This window comes from Stegastes partitus, unplaced genomic scaffold (genome assembly GCF_000690725.1).
Source record: "Stegastes partitus isolate 25-593 unplaced genomic scaffold, Stegastes_partitus-1.0.2 Scaffold376, whole genome shotgun sequence".
In the NCBI taxonomy this organism is placed as follows: Eukaryota; Metazoa; Chordata; class Actinopteri; family Pomacentridae; genus Stegastes; species Stegastes partitus.
Window position 1 is genome coordinate 483,232 of NW_007578107.1, and position 16,084 is coordinate 499,315.

General features: G+C 40.4%; 1 protein-coding gene across 1 annotated transcript in view; it reads left to right on the top strand.

Annotated features, from left to right (window-relative positions):
• LOC103359497 (uncharacterized) overlaps positions 1 to 9,865 on the top strand; it is a 19,592-nt gene extending 9,727 nt beyond the window's left edge. The window contains exons 11-14 of the mRNA XM_008284863.1: positions 1,384 to 1,493; positions 4,723 to 6,063; positions 6,149 to 6,276; positions 8,572 to 9,865. Of these exons, the coding sequence (XP_008283085.1) occupies positions 1,384 to 1,493; positions 4,723 to 6,063; positions 6,149 to 6,276; positions 8,572 to 9,036 (2,044 nt within the window). The 3' untranslated portion in view covers positions 9,037 to 9,865. The remainder of the gene's footprint in view (positions 1 to 1,383; positions 1,494 to 4,722; positions 6,064 to 6,148; positions 6,277 to 8,571) is intronic.
• Positions 9,866 to 16,084: the final 6,219 nt, after the last annotated feature.

Here is a 16,084-nt window from a genome sequence, read left to right on the forward strand (position 1 = left end):
GGTGTGAATGTGAGTGTGCTTGGTTGTCTGTCTCTAAGTGTAGCCCTGTGATAGACTGGTGACCTGTCCAGGGTGTCCCCTGCTTTCACCCTGAGTCAGCTGGGATAGACTCCAGCCCCCCACGACCCTAATGAGGATTAAGCGGTGCATAGATAATGGATGGATGGTTAAAAATCATGACCTTGCTTTTGAAATGTGGTTCAACAGAAATAAAAACAAAACAAAAAAACAGCCAAACAAGCATGATGGGATCCGTAAACTAATATTTTGTTGAACAACTCTTTGAGCCAATCACTGCAATCAATCAGACTTCTACACCTGTTGACAGGTGTTCTGATTTTGGCCCACTGCTCATCTCACTGCTTTTTTTTGCATGCGTGCTTGTGTTTCCTTTAAATACTGTTCTGTTGCATTTCTGTCTGTAGCATAGAAATGTAAATTAAAATGTGGTTTAGGAGCACAGTGCTGTCATTATGCCAAGCTGCGTCACTGCTACTGCACAGAAAAGTGACAATTCTCTTAAATTGTGCAACGATTTATTGAAAAATTTGTGTAACGTGGGAAAAAGCACACCCTGAAATGTTGATTTGAACTTTTACAAGATCACATGGTCAGTAGCTGGGGAGTTTCCATGTTAAAAAGATAGACTCTTGTGTGTTAATTTCACTTTTTACACGTCTACATGTGGATGTGGATGTGCAGACTGACCTCATTTTCTTAACGACTCCTGTTTGCTGGTAAGTTCTGCTGCATCAACGTTTGACTCCAGTATTTTTACATGTGTGTGTTTTTTTTTTATTATTATTCTTTTCAACCACAATTCAAAAGCGATTATTGTTTCACTAAATTAGAATTTAGTAAATTTTTATTTATTATTACTTTTTCCAGTTTCTAGTTATTTGAGTGACTAATATAAATTTTGCCTTTTCTTTAATGGAAGGGTATGAATACATTTGAGGACGACTGTATGAACAATAAATACAGTTAAAAGCATATTTTACTTTAGGCCTACAGGTTTATAAGCCACTAAACACGGTAGAAATAATATAAGACCTTTAATGTGTATGAATTTACAGTTTATTCCTGCTGGTGTGTGTTTTGTTACTTTATTTTATTTGTTATATTCATGTTCTTCCACCCCCCAAAAAATGAAAAACAAATAAATAAAATAAAACAATAAAATGCTAATTTTTTTAAAAACTAGTAATAGAAAGAGCTTGATAAAGTGATCAGTAAATGACTGCATGTGGTCGACCTGTGCGTAAAGACGCAGCTTTCAGAATCAATCTCTCCAGTGGCGCGTCAGGGGCGTGTCCGCGGCCCCGCCCAGCTGCTGCGCGCTCCCGGCAATTTTTTTTTTTTTTTTTTTCCCTGCTGCTCTTGAAGAGGGGCGGGTGCATGTGGAGCTCCAGGACTGCCGTGTCATTGTATCCACAGAGGAACGCGTGGTCAGCGGCTCCAGCAGCTCCTCCGCAGCAGCAGCAGCCCGACCGGTGAGTTCCAGCCCGAACCAAAGCTGCCCCTCAGCGGCTCCACACCTCCTCCAGCCTCCTTTTTGTTTTTTTTATTGTCACTAACCTCCTCCTTCGGGTTAGTTCCTCCTTCAAGCAGCAGCGCGTCTTCTTCTTCTTCTTCTCCTCTGAGAGTCTCTCAGACGTGGCAGCTGCTGTCTCATTTCCAGATGAACAGTTTTTTTTGTCCCCTCGCTGCCACAACGTGCTGCTCCCCAAACGTCTCCAAACTATCGATCTTCTTTGTTTAAAGCCACATTCGGACGCGGCCTTGCGACTCTTCGCCGCACAATTACGCACGTTTCTGTTCAACATTTTCTCCCTCAAACTTGCTTCAAACGTGAAGAGAAGCGTCGCGTTTTGGTGCAGCTCGTTTAAAATGCAGATTAAAAAGCTGTCAAAGTGCGCGTTTTTTATCCGCTTTTGGTTTCGGGGGGTGGGTTTTTTGTGCGTCTTTTGTTGCTACATTGTGTTGTGTTTGCTTCCCCCTTCTGCTTCCTGACACCATGTGGTTTCACACGTCGGTTGAATCCAGTCATTTAGCAACAAAACTTCACCGAATCAGCTGAAATAAGTGGAGAAATCATCCTCGTGTTGTTTTTTTTTTTAATTCCCTGAGCTGGCCTTTGTTTGGTGGCGAGCAGCGAATTTGTCCACGCAAACTTTCTATCCGGTATCATTGATTGCAGCCTTGTGTGTGTTTCTTTTAACCACTATTCTGTTGCGTTTCTGTTCCTAAAATGAAAATGTGAATAATGACCTCTATTCCATCTTTTTTTTTTGTGCCTCCATGTGCACCCATCTGCACCACACCTACTGCACAAAAATGGAAGCTGAAGGGTGAGAGTTTATTAAATTGTTGCACAATTTATTGGGACAAATGATGTAATATGTGAACAAATGCTCCCTGAAATGTGGATTTTTTTGGCCACCTTTCCATGTGGTGTGAAAAAAGTGCAATTAGAAGTGACAAAGTGCCCAAAAAACGCAAATTTGAAGCATTAATTTCACTTTTTACCCACTTGCACGTCTAATTAACTGGATTAATTGGCTGCCCATTTGAGGAAAAACTACATTTTCTCAACTGCTCTTTGTGTTCTGGCAAACTTTGTCGCATCTGAACTTGAATCCAGTGCTTCTTTGCATGCGTGCTTGTGTTTTAAATACTGTTCTGTTGCGTTTCAGTAAATTAAAATGTGGTTGAGGAGCACAGTGCTGTCATTATGCCAAGCTGCGTCACTGCTACTGCACAGAAAAGTGACAATTCTCTTAAATTGTGCAACGATTTATTGGAAACATTTGTGTAACGTGGGAAAAAACGCACCCTGAAATGTTGATTTGGACTTTTATAAGATCACATGGTCAGTAGCTGGGGAGTTTCCATCTTTAAAAAGAGACTCTTGTGGGGGGTAATTTGACTTTTTACACACCTGCACGTCTACATATGTGACTAAATGAGCTGCTCCAGTAGATGTGCAGACTGACCTCATTTTCTTAACTACTCCTGTTTGCTGGTAAATTCTGCTGCATCGAAGTTTGACTCCGGTGTTTTTGCATATGTGCTGCTTCTGTTAGATTTCTTTCCCTGGCAGATGTAAATTAAATTTGAATAAAGCGCACAGTGGCATCGTTTGGCCTCTTCCACACACTGCACCACACCTACTGCACAAGAATGGAAGCTGAAGGCTGGATTCTGTTGCAATGTGTATTTTATCTGGCATCTACAACAAAAAAAACATTGGAAAACGAGAAAGATCCACCCTGAAATCTTAAATATTGAGTAACATCCTGTTTGTGACCCTGATGAATATTTGATTTGTGGCCTCTGGAAGAACATATGGTCTGAAGAAATGACGGTGCAGGTTTTTCGTGTTAAAAATTTAGATTGCTGGGCAGTGATTTGGCTTTTTACAGATTGTCCAGCTGCTCATATCGACGTTTAGAATAATGCTGCTTTTTTCTTTTTGGTCTAAGTTTTTGATCTTCATGATAAATGTAGCCAGGATCATCTAAACCCCTTTCAGTTGGATTCCATTTAGAAATAAGTGAATATAACTTCCTTCTCTAGTCTTTTTGTTCACAGAAAATGCAGTTAAGCTGTGAAGTCACACTTTTCCACGGTGCCACATTTTTGTTTGCTTGTAAAGTTTGGCGCAGCTAAATATTTCCTGCAAAGTTTGAACCCAGTATTTTTGCATACATGCTTGTATTTCTGTACACTTGCTGCATTTCTGTTCATTATTCAAATTAAAATTTGAATAAAGAACACTGTGCTAGTTTCCCCCCCTTCCCAAACCTTTCCTATGTGAACAGAAGAGCTGCAAAGAAGTTCCACTGTTGAGTGTCTTCCTGGTTATTAAGTTGTTTTCTCGATAAAATGGTGAAAAAATGTCCAAGACGACGTCCTTAAATGTCTTGTTTTGTCCACAACCCACAGTTTACTGTCATGGAGGAGGAAGGAAACCAGAAAATATCCACGTCTTAGAAGCTGGAGTCAAAGAATTGTTTCTTTCTGGGAAAATCACCAGATTGTCAGAATGGTTAAGGATTAATTTAGCAACTGATTTGCAAAGCTGCAACACAGCTTGTGAAAGATTGAAGTAGCTGCATTGCAATTGTATTCAGTTTTATATTATATCCACCTCCTGCATGTACAGAATTCATTGGAACAATAGTCTTTAAAGAAGATCCACCCCTTTAAAAAAAACAAAAAAAAAAACAACCATCAAGTCTTTAAAATTACTTGACTTTGGCCTCTAGAAGAGCATAAAGTCTAAACATGGATACACACCTTGGGTATTTTACAAAGTTTGCAAGGAAAGAAACAAGACTTGAGAAATAATTTGACCCCTCATGCACAGATTGTTCACCTGCATGGCTAAATATAAAGTTAAAGAGCCTGTTATGTCCAAATTATGGAGATTCCTGACTGTTCCTTTTTCTAAAAATATAAACGAGTCCATCTAAATCTGCTGATTTCATTCCGGGATATGATGCAGCAAGACTTTTGTAATTGCAACAATGTGGTTTTGGCTTTTTTTAAGTTAAAGATCTGACGCATTTTAATCCATTCTGTCTGTTGTAGTACAGAAGGTTTTGCGTATGAGTAGATAACTCTTCTCCAGTCTTTGAACCCAAAAAATATTTCCTATTTGGTTTGAAAAATTCGCTCTCTTAAGCCATTTTCTGTCTTTATCATTGTGTTTTTAAGGTACGTGGTGGTGTGTGAAGTTGGACTTTAAACCCGACATGGATGCTGAAAAGAGCAACGAGGTTTCGGAGACTGTAATGGAAAACGAGGTTGCATCAAAAGTGGAGACGCCAGATGAGTCCACGCAGCCTGAGAACCCACCAGCTGCTGAGGAAGAACCAGGTCAGTCGGCGGTGAACGGCGACAACTCAGAAGTCCCGAACGAGAAAGAAACCGAGGAACCGGTCGCCACAGAAAATGTGACTCCGTCTGAGGAAAAACCAGAAACGAAGGATGACGACAGCTCGCCCAAAGAACAGGATGAGTCATCTGAAAAGATCTCTGACCCAGTTGCAGCTTTAGACGCTGAAACGCCAGAAAACACTAAACAGCAGCCAGAGCCAGAGAATGACCCAGAGCCGCTGGCAGAGAGCATCCCTGAACCGGAGCCAGAGAAATCGGCAGAATCGGTTCCAGAAGCCGAACCACGAGAGCAAACGTCACCTAAACCAGTAGATACACAACCGCCCAGCCAGGAGGACGCTGAGAGAGGACTGGAAACCACGATGGAGGCAAACAGCGAAGTGGCCGCTGAGCCCAAAGAGGTCGGAGAAGCAGCGGGGACTGTGTTGGTGACCGAAGCTGCAGCGGTGAAGTTGGAGGCGCCGGCTGAAGATGGACAACCTGCAGAGAAGGATAAATCTGAAGAGAAAGAAGCCCAGGCGGCGGCAGAACTCGAGCAGAAAGAAGAAGATCCGACCCCTGCGTCCGGCTCCTTGTCTTTCGCTCTGTTGGAACAGCAGCAAACCAAAGACGCTCTGCGAATCTCCCGCACCCTCGTCGTCCTCAGAGGCCTCCCAGGCAGCGGGAAAAGCTTCTTGGCTCGTGCCATCGCCGACGCCTACCAGGACCACTGCTCCATCATCAGCGCCGACGACCACGGGATCAAGCCGGAGAGTCCTTCTACGGACGGGTACCAAGCTCTGGACGAAGCCGTGGTCGCCCGCTGCAGCGATGCAGCAGCTTCCTCCTCCGTGCTCATCGTGGTGGACGACACCAACCACACCCAGGACCGGCTGGCCCGCCTGGGGGAGATCGCCGTGCAGAACCACCTCGTCGCAGTCTTCCTGGAGGCTCAGACTCAGTGGAGCAGAGATGTGGCAGAGCTGAGCAAGAAGACCAGACGTGGGCTGCAGGAGGCCCAGCTGGAGGCCATGAAGGCCCCACTGGAGGAGGTGACCCTTCCCCTGTTCTTCGGCTGGTTCCTGCTGTCGTCTGTCCAGGAGAAGGTTCCCTGCACGTCGATGGACTTTCTGAAGACACTGGACACCTTGGAGGCCTTCAAGAAACACCTGGTTGACTGTGGGTATATTTAAAGTTTGTCACATTTACACCGGTAAGAATAGTTTGTCATTTAAAATCTAACCTGCTTCTCTTGTGTTTGCAGTCACGGGAAAAGCTGAGAAGGAAGTGGACCTGGAACAGTACTTTAAACCCCAGGGAGCTCTGCATTGCACTACAAAGTTCTGCAACTATGGAAAAGCTGAGGGTGCCAAAGAGTACGCAGAGAATCCGGTAAGAAACCATTTAATTGTCTGGTTAGGAGCCTTGTTCCTATGAATATTTATGCTTTAATACCACTCTAAAGCCATTTGTCAGATTTGATTTAGGGATACGTTGTAGCACAGAATCTTAATTTCACTCTCCAGACTTTGTTAGCACGAGGACTGAATAATTAATCGATTTCAATTCGATATTGCAATGTTAAACAATGAGCCAACGCTATACTTCAGTTTTATTTAGGTTGAGCGGCTTGAAACTTAGAAAAGTTTGAGACATTTAATAGATACCTGCTGATAGAGTTCCAATCTAAAACAATTTGAAAAAAGGAACAAAAACCAACCAACCCCTCAAAAGGGAAAACGCAATTCCAAAACCAAAGCCCCAAATTTAAAAGGGGGGGCAAGAAACCTGGTGGGAAACCCCAAGTGGAACCCGAACGAAAAGGAAAGGTTAAAAGGGAACAAGGAACGCCGCCCCAAAAAACCGAAACCCCCGGAAGCAAGGCAAAAAAAGGGGTGGAAGAACCGGGTGGTCCAACAAGGGGAACCCCCCAACGGTTAAAAACGGACAAAACAAAAGAAGCAGCAACCCTGACTACAGGCAACTCATGTTGGCAAGCAGAGAGCATTGTGGGGGTTTAGCTAGTGACGGACGCCATGACAAAGACTTCTGTGGAGGGTAATGACCTCCAGGCAGCACTAACGCTCAAACAAAGCTGGGAACGCAACAGCTGCCTTGAAGTCATGTGTTGGCTGAAACTCTCACTGCAGAACAAGCATCTACTGTATTCAGTTTTCTTATAGTGTTGCCAATTTTTGATTATTAAATTAACCAACAACCCTAACATGCTGTATATTGTGGTCTACTTTTACAACTGTGTGACAGCGAGCGTAAACAAAGAACCAGGCTTATTTCTGTGCTGATACAATCAGTAAAAAGATGCCACGATGAGATCAGGAAATCCCCGTCAGTGTGTTTACATGATTCAAGCTGTAGCTCAACTGACATGAGTTATTTAACCACGACACCTTTTTTGCAGCATCTGACCCATAGTTTAAACTCCGGCATCAGTGGTTTTACAAAATCATGCCGTCATCCTTGTGGACAGTCCAGTTTTCCGTGGCGTCTCGTATAAACGCTCGATGACATGTTTTGTACCTGAAGCTTTGGGTTAAATTGTAGTTTTTCTTTCTCGTTTTTTCGTTAATATATTTTTAAACAGTGTGGTAAGAAACTATGACCTGGAAATCTGCTTTGGGCTGTGATGCAAGTTGTAACACAGCACAGTGGTAGAACCTGAAGTGCTCAACAAGGTGCAGAGACATATGAAGCCTTGTGCTCTTAAACATGTTCATAGAGTCTTTAGAACCTATGTTCATATTGTATTGGTGTGAGCACCAGGTTGGCCACAATGCAGTAGAACAAAAAGACCAACTGTGTGACCAGAAACATCAAGCTGTTTGTTGAGCAGTGTCCGATACGCTCTTGAATTTGCAGACTTTGTCGTGTCTAAACGAAGGTAATAGTTTGTAATCTGAAAATAAAGTTATTTCATCTCAAATCAACAAATATTTACAGCAGTTTCTGCTCAACCAGCTCTAATATGCCTGAAATGGTTAGAGCACAAGTGGACATTTGTAAAGGTATGTCACATACTTTCTGAGGTGTTTTAACCTGTTGACCCACTTTCAGCAGCTTTTTGTTGTGCAAAGGTTTTGAAACTGTTCTACACAGACCACACTGTTTTTTAAGTTTGTCATACCGACTTAATCAGTTCTGAGAGTTTTCTTTTTCTCACCAGGTACTTAATGTTAAATGTATTCTATGCGTTTAGTTTTGTTTTCTAGTGACAAGCAGCTACACGTGGTTCAGAAAATATCACTTGACTTTTGCGTTTACATGACTGTACTTTTTATTTTTTTAATATTTCATATCACCTTAATCAGAGATAATTTGATCTAGATTCTGACTCAATGACACGATGAGAAATAACTGAAAATTTCAGGCTTTCATCTTCAATAGTTCCTGAAATATTGTTGTGTAAACAGCATCAAATCTTAATGTGAGGGGGGAAAAAACAGCTAAAGTGGGTTTAAAAACATATGTCTTGGAAGGTATTTGATATATTCAGCTAAAATTTCAGATGTCTTCATAAACATCCAGAGTTTGTGATGAATAAGTTTGAGGGAAGTCAGATGGTTGAGCAGAAGAACTCTGATGATCATAGATGGAATAATTGTCGACTGTGTTGAGGGATAAAGTTCAATTATCGTAAAAGGTCTTGTTCTCTATTTCCTCCCCCGTCAGGCTGTTAAAGAGTCCTACGGTTCTGCCTTCGAGCTCTCCCTGACCGCTCTCTTCGTCACTCCCCGCACCGTCGGCGCCCGAGTGTCGCTCACCGACGAGCAGCTGAAGCTGTGGCCGGCCGACGCCGAGAAGGAGGCGGCGTCCGTCGTGCCCGCCGCCGCCTCCCTGCCTCTGGGCAGCCGCGCCCACATCACCCTGGGCTGCGCCGAGGGCGTGGAGCCGGTCCAGACGGGCCTGGACCTGCTGGAGATCCTGGCGCTGCAGCAGGAAGGCCAGGAGGGGGAGCCGGCCGAGGAGATGGAGCTCGGATCGCTGAAGTACTACGGCGAAGGAAGGTGGCTGCTCAGCCTCCGCGAGCCCGTCTGCGCCCCGGCCTGCTTCTCCAGCTTCTACGGCCCCAAGGAGTCCGAGCCGACCAAAAAGGAACCAGAGAAGAAGAAGAAGCCAAAGTGCAGCATACTGTAAAAGGGCAAAACATGGCGGCAGGGGGGATGTGTGGTCTACAGGTGGATTCAAACTTAGCTGTGTGCAAGGTTTGTGATAGGGTTCCACGAGCTGTGTGCCTTTTTTCTTTTTTCTTTTTTTTACCGTTGATTTGCACCACAACCCAAGATGCCTTTAATCCAGTTGGGCTTGTCGTCGATATGGTTCAGTATTTTCAGTACCCGGTGATCCGCTGAGGTCTTGTTTAGCTGCAGTGTGACGTAGTGTAGCCGCCTCCACTCCCACAGCTCCACAGTAATCCTTAGATTCCCTCCTCTCAGTGTTACAATACTCCAATGTGATAATAAACTAGCTACTCTCATTGCATGCATCATTAACGCACCTGCAGACAGTCTGGAGTTTCCCCCTCGGCGTAGTTGTAAGTAGCAGTCCTCTCTCTCTGTGTGTGTGCAGCCTAGGAAGTCGTTGACAGTAGCATACGGGCCAAAGTTATCTATTTGATTAAGTGTATTAGAATGAATGTCATCTATAGAGATCCTTCCTTGTAAAATCTTTGCACTGTGCATCGTTTGAAAGGGGAGAATGCTGTTTTGGCGTTTGTTTTTTCAGCAGCTTGCACTTATCAAATGCTGTGAATCCAAGTCCATGTTTTGCAATCTTTTTCTACTGCGCAAGACTGCACCATCGATCCCTTTTATCCTCTTTAAAAAGCACTTCATGTATTGATTTGTATCCTGTGTGATTGTAATTTTTTGAAGGGTGAGTCCTACTTTGTGTAGCTCTTATGAATCACTATTTTTGCACTTGTTTTGTACACTTAATAAAAAAGAAACATGCTTTGCTCCAGTAACTTGCTCAGCGTCTGTTTTTGTTGCACTCTAACTGGGTCAGTTTATCTACATGTGGTCATTTTCCCACAGTGTGGACGTGTGGTTGAGGGAGTGAACCAGCAGGAGGCGCTCATCACTCGCTCTGTGCTGGATAAAACCCCAGCGCTGTGTTTTTTTTTTTTTTGTGTGTGTGATGAGGTGATGTCCACTAACCTCTAATAACTTCTATCCAGTGTGTCAGCCCATTTCAGTGTAATCTTTACACAACTTTCCAAATAGTGAATTTTGAAACACTCAGACTTGGCTTGAAGTTTTGTCTGATCTCTGTCCGTGTGTAGTAATCCTGTGCAGAAAAAAAACTTTATTTTGCAGCTTTAGCACAAAATCTGCAACAATTTTTGCTCCCAGGGAGTTAAAAGATGCAAAATCTTGAACTTTTCTTGTGTGTGGACTGTTTCCAAGTAAATAAATGGATTAAAAATGCACCAATCTTCATGCACTGTCACTAAATCTCATGTCAAGTGTATTGAGTCGCCACAGAACCTTTCAAAGTAAAAGCTCTGTTGAGAAGGTTCAATAAAACTTTTATTTATGCCATCAGGTATTTCATATTTGGATGTTTTGTATTCTGAGATGCAGCTACATGTGGTTCAAAATTATCACTAGTTGTCTGCATTATGTGTTGACTTGAGCTCAAAGATGCAACTTCTCATGACTGCCTCTGTTTTTGTCATATTTCCATTCAGCTGTAATTAGAGATTATTTGATCTACTTGTCCAGTATTTCAGATTCTGAATGAAGTTAAAGGGAAATTTTCAGGTTTTTGTCTTTATTAGTTGTTGAGATGCTTTCAAACAGCCTCTAATTTCAATGTGTGAAATAGATTTGCTAGAAGTGACAATTTAAAAATAGATCTATTTAAGTATTTTATATATAGACCTAAATTTTGATGCTGTTTTAAATCTAGTTTATGATTTTTAAAAGTTTCAACAAATCAGAGATGTTAGCAGAAGAAACCCTAATGATTTGAGATGGAGTAAATGCTTTTAGTCTCCAGGGAACCTTTCAAAATAAAAGCTTTTGCCCTAGTTTGAGGTCAAAGGCAGGTAAAAGACCCTGACCTGCTGCTCCGAGTGAATATCTGACTCACCCCAGACAGCAGAATCACTGCTGTCAGACCTGATCTGCAGGATGAAGTGATGTCCTCATTGGCTGCTGCTTAGATAAAGAACAATGGCAACCAATCAGAATCAGCGGGGGGATAATTGTCCTGCTTTCTCCTGCAGTGGTGCGTTTCTGAGGAAACCTCCAGATAGTCTGTGGAATCTCTGGTTGCACTTTTGTTAAGTAACTGTATGTAGGTCTAGGAATGTTGGAGCTTTTGATTGGAGAAAAAAGAAAAAACGGTTACATAAATTCAGTGCAGAAGAAGCGTTCACAACATTTAATAAAAAGCTGCAAAAGCAAAGAAAAAAAACACTTAAATACAAGAAAATGTTAAATTTCACCTGTATGGAAGCGCAACACATTCAGAAAATGCATTTAGAGTCTCAAAAAAATTCTTAAGTAACTTGATTTACTTACATTTTATGATTTAATAATTGTCACACATGCATTAGTGTGTTAATGGCATTTAACTGTTGTTGTTGTTTGTCAAGATTCAACTTATTTTTCACATTTTAATCTGCAGCAAATTTGTATAACGTTTTATAAGCTTTGGATAAAAATGTTTAATTTGTGAAAATTAATTTGTCACAAGTGAATGATTCCCTCAATATTTCATATATATATATATATATATATATATACGGACAAACCAACATATTACATGAAATCACTGTTAAATTGCTTTTTTATTAAGAAACTGTTCCAGAAATGAAACAGTGCAGAGCTGCTGTATGTTTCCAAAAAGTGGAAAAATGTGAACAAAGAATTGAACTATTGTTTCATTTCAAGCTGCAGTGACTGTGTCATCGAGTAGAAATGCAAAATATTTACTGCATTTAATAGTAAAATTCCAAATAATGAAGACAGATCCAGAAAGCAGGACAACAGTAAAATAAATCGCTTTTTTTTTAAAAAAAAGTGAAAAATGCTTCGACAAATTTAGTACAGAAAAAGTATTTACACACTTAAACCATAAAAAAATCATTGTAGACAAATAAACTTTATTACCCTGATGTTATGTAAATAATATTTAATAACTATCACACATTCAACAGTGTATTAGGACCATTTAACTGCTGCAATTAGTCTATTTTTAAGCTTTTTATATTGTTAATCAATATCAATAATCTGTTCTTCTTATTTGCGAAGCTACCAAAGAACTAAAGTGGAGTAAAAAGTGCAACATCCTTTGATTAATTTACTTAAAACTTCATTTATATCAATACAGTTTATTTCAGAACTCAAACAGTGCACAGCCGCTTAATGTTTTAGCCTCTTTTTACCTGTTTTCAGAAGATTTCAACTTTTTTAAACTGATTGTTTCATTTCTCTTAAAATGTTTGTAGTTTTCCTTCATTCTTTTGTTTTTTTCCCACCAAATCTGATGATTTCATGCCTTGTCTGGTTTATTTTGCAGCTTTTTCTCACTTGCATCGTGAAAACTGCTCCGTAATAACAAGAAGCCCCGTCACGGCATATTTCCCACAGTCCCTGAAGGCAGCAGGAGAGCATGGTGTGGACTGAGCCAATCAGAGCTCTGGAAACATCAGCCAAGCCTATCGGCAGATGAGATATTCAGACAAAACCCACAGAAAGCTCGAGGCTCAGACAGCAGGGATCCACAGAGGAGGAAGCACATCCACCAACACTCTACTGCTGCTGCTGTTAGACACCGAAACACACCACGAAGCAGGTAAATATGAAACTCTACCTCCTGATTTCCAACATAAATCCCTCTGAGTGTCTATCTCTGATGTAAAAACCAGCTGGACCACCATCCACTGCTGAATGGAGCCTAATAGGAACTTTGAGTAATGAGCTGAAGTTTCCACTCAGTGCTGATTTGGAGCTTTGCCAGAAAGTGGATTTGCTGTCTGACCGGTTTCCAAATGAATGAAACAAGTTGAGGAAACGTGGCTCAAATTGGTTCGATCTCTGTGCCTCACTGTCCGCTTGATCTGATTTATTTGTGCCATCCATCATCTCCTGGTTGTAAATGTTATTTCTGACAGTTTGGCTGTAATATGACGGATGGAGGCCGGAGGAGTTTTTGTGATCAACCATATCTGGAAGCAGCTCTGATCAATAACGAGAAAAGGGTTCATGACAGTCCCATTAATCCAGTTAAGCAGCAGCTGCCAGAGACGCAGCGTTTGGACCCACTTCAGGGCTTTCAGCCTAATGAAGCCCAGAGGAGCAGAGCAGCTTCTTGGTTCCTGCAAGGTTACATGACACACGGAGGAGCTTCAGCAGCTCATTAGTGAACAAATCCATATTTTGAAGCCACATTTCTCAACATCGATTTCAGGTGGAAGCTGTGATATGACTTTGGGGATCCAGAGTCGGGGTGTTTAGCAGCCTGCCATGGTTGATTCAGCAGAATCTGTTTTATTTAGAGAAGTCAGCTTTTTTAAAAAATAAATAATGCGGCTCGGCTCAATTTAGTCTTAAAGCAAAACTCTGTTCTCTGATATGACTTAAAGGTTTGTTATCGCTGCACTTCATAGTCCAACAGAAAGACTGCAGCTAAGATTATTTTCATCACTGATTAATCTGCTGGTTCATCTTTTCATGTAAAAAAAAAGTCAAGTCCAAGTCAAAGACCAGCAAAACAACACCTAAATGATTTTGTNTTTATTTTGCAGCTTTAGCACAAAATCTGCAACATATTTTGCTCCCAGTGACTTAAAAAATGCAAAATCTTGAACTTTTCTTGTGTATGGACTGTTTCCAAGTAAATAAATGGATTAAAAATGCACCAATCTTCATGCACTGTCACTAAATCTTATGTCAAGTGTACTGAGTCTCCACAGAACTTTTCAAAGTAAAAGCTCTGTTGAGAAGGTTCAATAAAACTTTTATTTATGCCATCAGGTATTTCATATTTGGATGTTTTGTATTCTGAGATGCAGCTACATGTGGTTCAAAATTATCACTAGTTGTCTGCATTATGTGTTGACTTGAGCTCAAAGATGTGACTTTTCATGACTGCCTCTGTTTTTGTCATATTTCCATTCAGCTGTAATTAGAGATTATTTGATCTACTTGTCCAGTATTTCAGATTCTGAATGAAGTTAAAGGGAAATTTTCAGGTTTTTGTCTTTATTAGTTGTTGAGATGCTTTCAAACAGCCTCTAATTTCAATGTGTGAAATAGATTTGCTAGAAGTGACAATTTAAAAATAGATCTATTTAAGTATTTTATATATAGACCTAAATTTTGATGCTGTTTTAAATCTAGTTTATGATTTTTAAAAGTTTCAACAAATCAGAGATGTTAGCAGAAGAAACCCTAATGATTTGAGATGGAGTAAATGCTTTTAGTCTCCAGGGAACCTTTCAAAATAAAAGCTTTTGCCCTAGTTTGAGGTCAAAGGCAGGTAAAAGACCCTGACCTGCTGCTCCGAGTGAATATCTGACTCACCCCAGACAGCAGAATCACTGCTGTCAGACCTGATCTGCAGGATGAAGTGATGTCCTCATTGGCTGCTGCTTAGATAAAGAACAATGGCAACCAATCAGAATCAGCGGGGGGATAATTGTCCTGCTTTCTCCTGCAGTGGTGCGTTTCTGAGGAAACCTCCAGATAGTCTGTGGAATCTCTGGTTGCACTTTTGTTAAGTAACTGTATGTAGGTCTAGGAATGTTGGAGCTTTTGATTGGAGAAAAAAGAAAAAACGGTTACATAAATTCAGTGCAGAAGAAGCGTTCACAACATTTAATAAAAAGCTGCAAAAGCAAAGAAAAAAAACACTTAAATACAAGAAAATGTTAAATTTCACCTGTATGGAAGCGCAACACATTCAGAAAATGCATTTAGAGTCTCAAAAAAATTCTTAAGTAACTTGATTTACTTACATTTTATGATTTAATAATTGTCACACATGCATTAGTGTGTTAATGGCATTTAACTGTTGTTGTTGTTTGTCAAGATTCAACTTATTTTTCACATTTTAATCTGCAGCAAATTTGTATAACGTTTTATAAGCTTTGGATAAAAATGTTTAATTTGTGAAAATTAATTTGTCACAAGTGAATGATTCCCTCAATATTTCATATATATATATATATATATATATATACGGACAAACCAACATATTACATGAAATCACTGTTAAATTGCTTTTTTATTAAGAAACTGTTCCAGAAATGAAACAGTGCAGAGCTGCTGTATGTTTCCAAAAAGTGGAAAAATGTGAACAAAGAATTGAACTATTGTTTCATTTCAAGCTGCAGTGACTGTGTCATCGAGTAGAAATGCAAAATATTTACTGCATTTAATAGTAAAATTCCAAATAATGAAGACAGATCCAGAAAGCAGGACAACAGTAAAATAAATCGCTTTTTTTTTAAAAAAAAGTGAAAAATGCTTCGACAAATTTAGTACAGAAAAAGTATTTACACACTTAAACCATAAAAAAATCATTGTAGACAAATAAACTTTATTACCCTGATGTTATGTAAATAATATTTAATAACTATCACACATTCAACAGTGTATTAGGACCATTTAACTGCTGCAATTAGTCTATTTTTAAGCTTTTTATATTGTTAATCAATATCAATAATCTGTTCTTCTTATTTGCGAAGCTACCAAAGAACTAAAGTGGAGTAAAAAGTGCAACATCCTTTGATTAATTTACTTAAAACTTCATTTATATCAATACAGTTTATTTCAGAACTCAAACAGTGCACAGCCGCTTAATGTTTTAGCCTCTTTTTACCTGTTTTCAGAAGATTTCAACTTTTTTAAACTGATTGTTTCATTTCTCTTAAAATGTTTGTAGTTTTCCTTCATTCTTTTGTTTTTTTCCCACCAAATCTGATGATTTCATGCCTTGTCTGGTTTATTTTGCAGCTTTTTCTCACTTGCATCGTGAAAACTGCTCCGTAATAACAAGAAGCCCCGTCACGGCATATTTCCCACAGTCCCTGAAGGCAGCAGGAGAGCATGGTGTGGACTGAGCCAATCAGAGCTCTGGAAACATCAGCCAAGCCTATCGGCAGATGAGATATTCAGACAAAACCCACAGAAAGCTCGAGGCTCAGACAGCAGGGATCCACAGAGGAGGA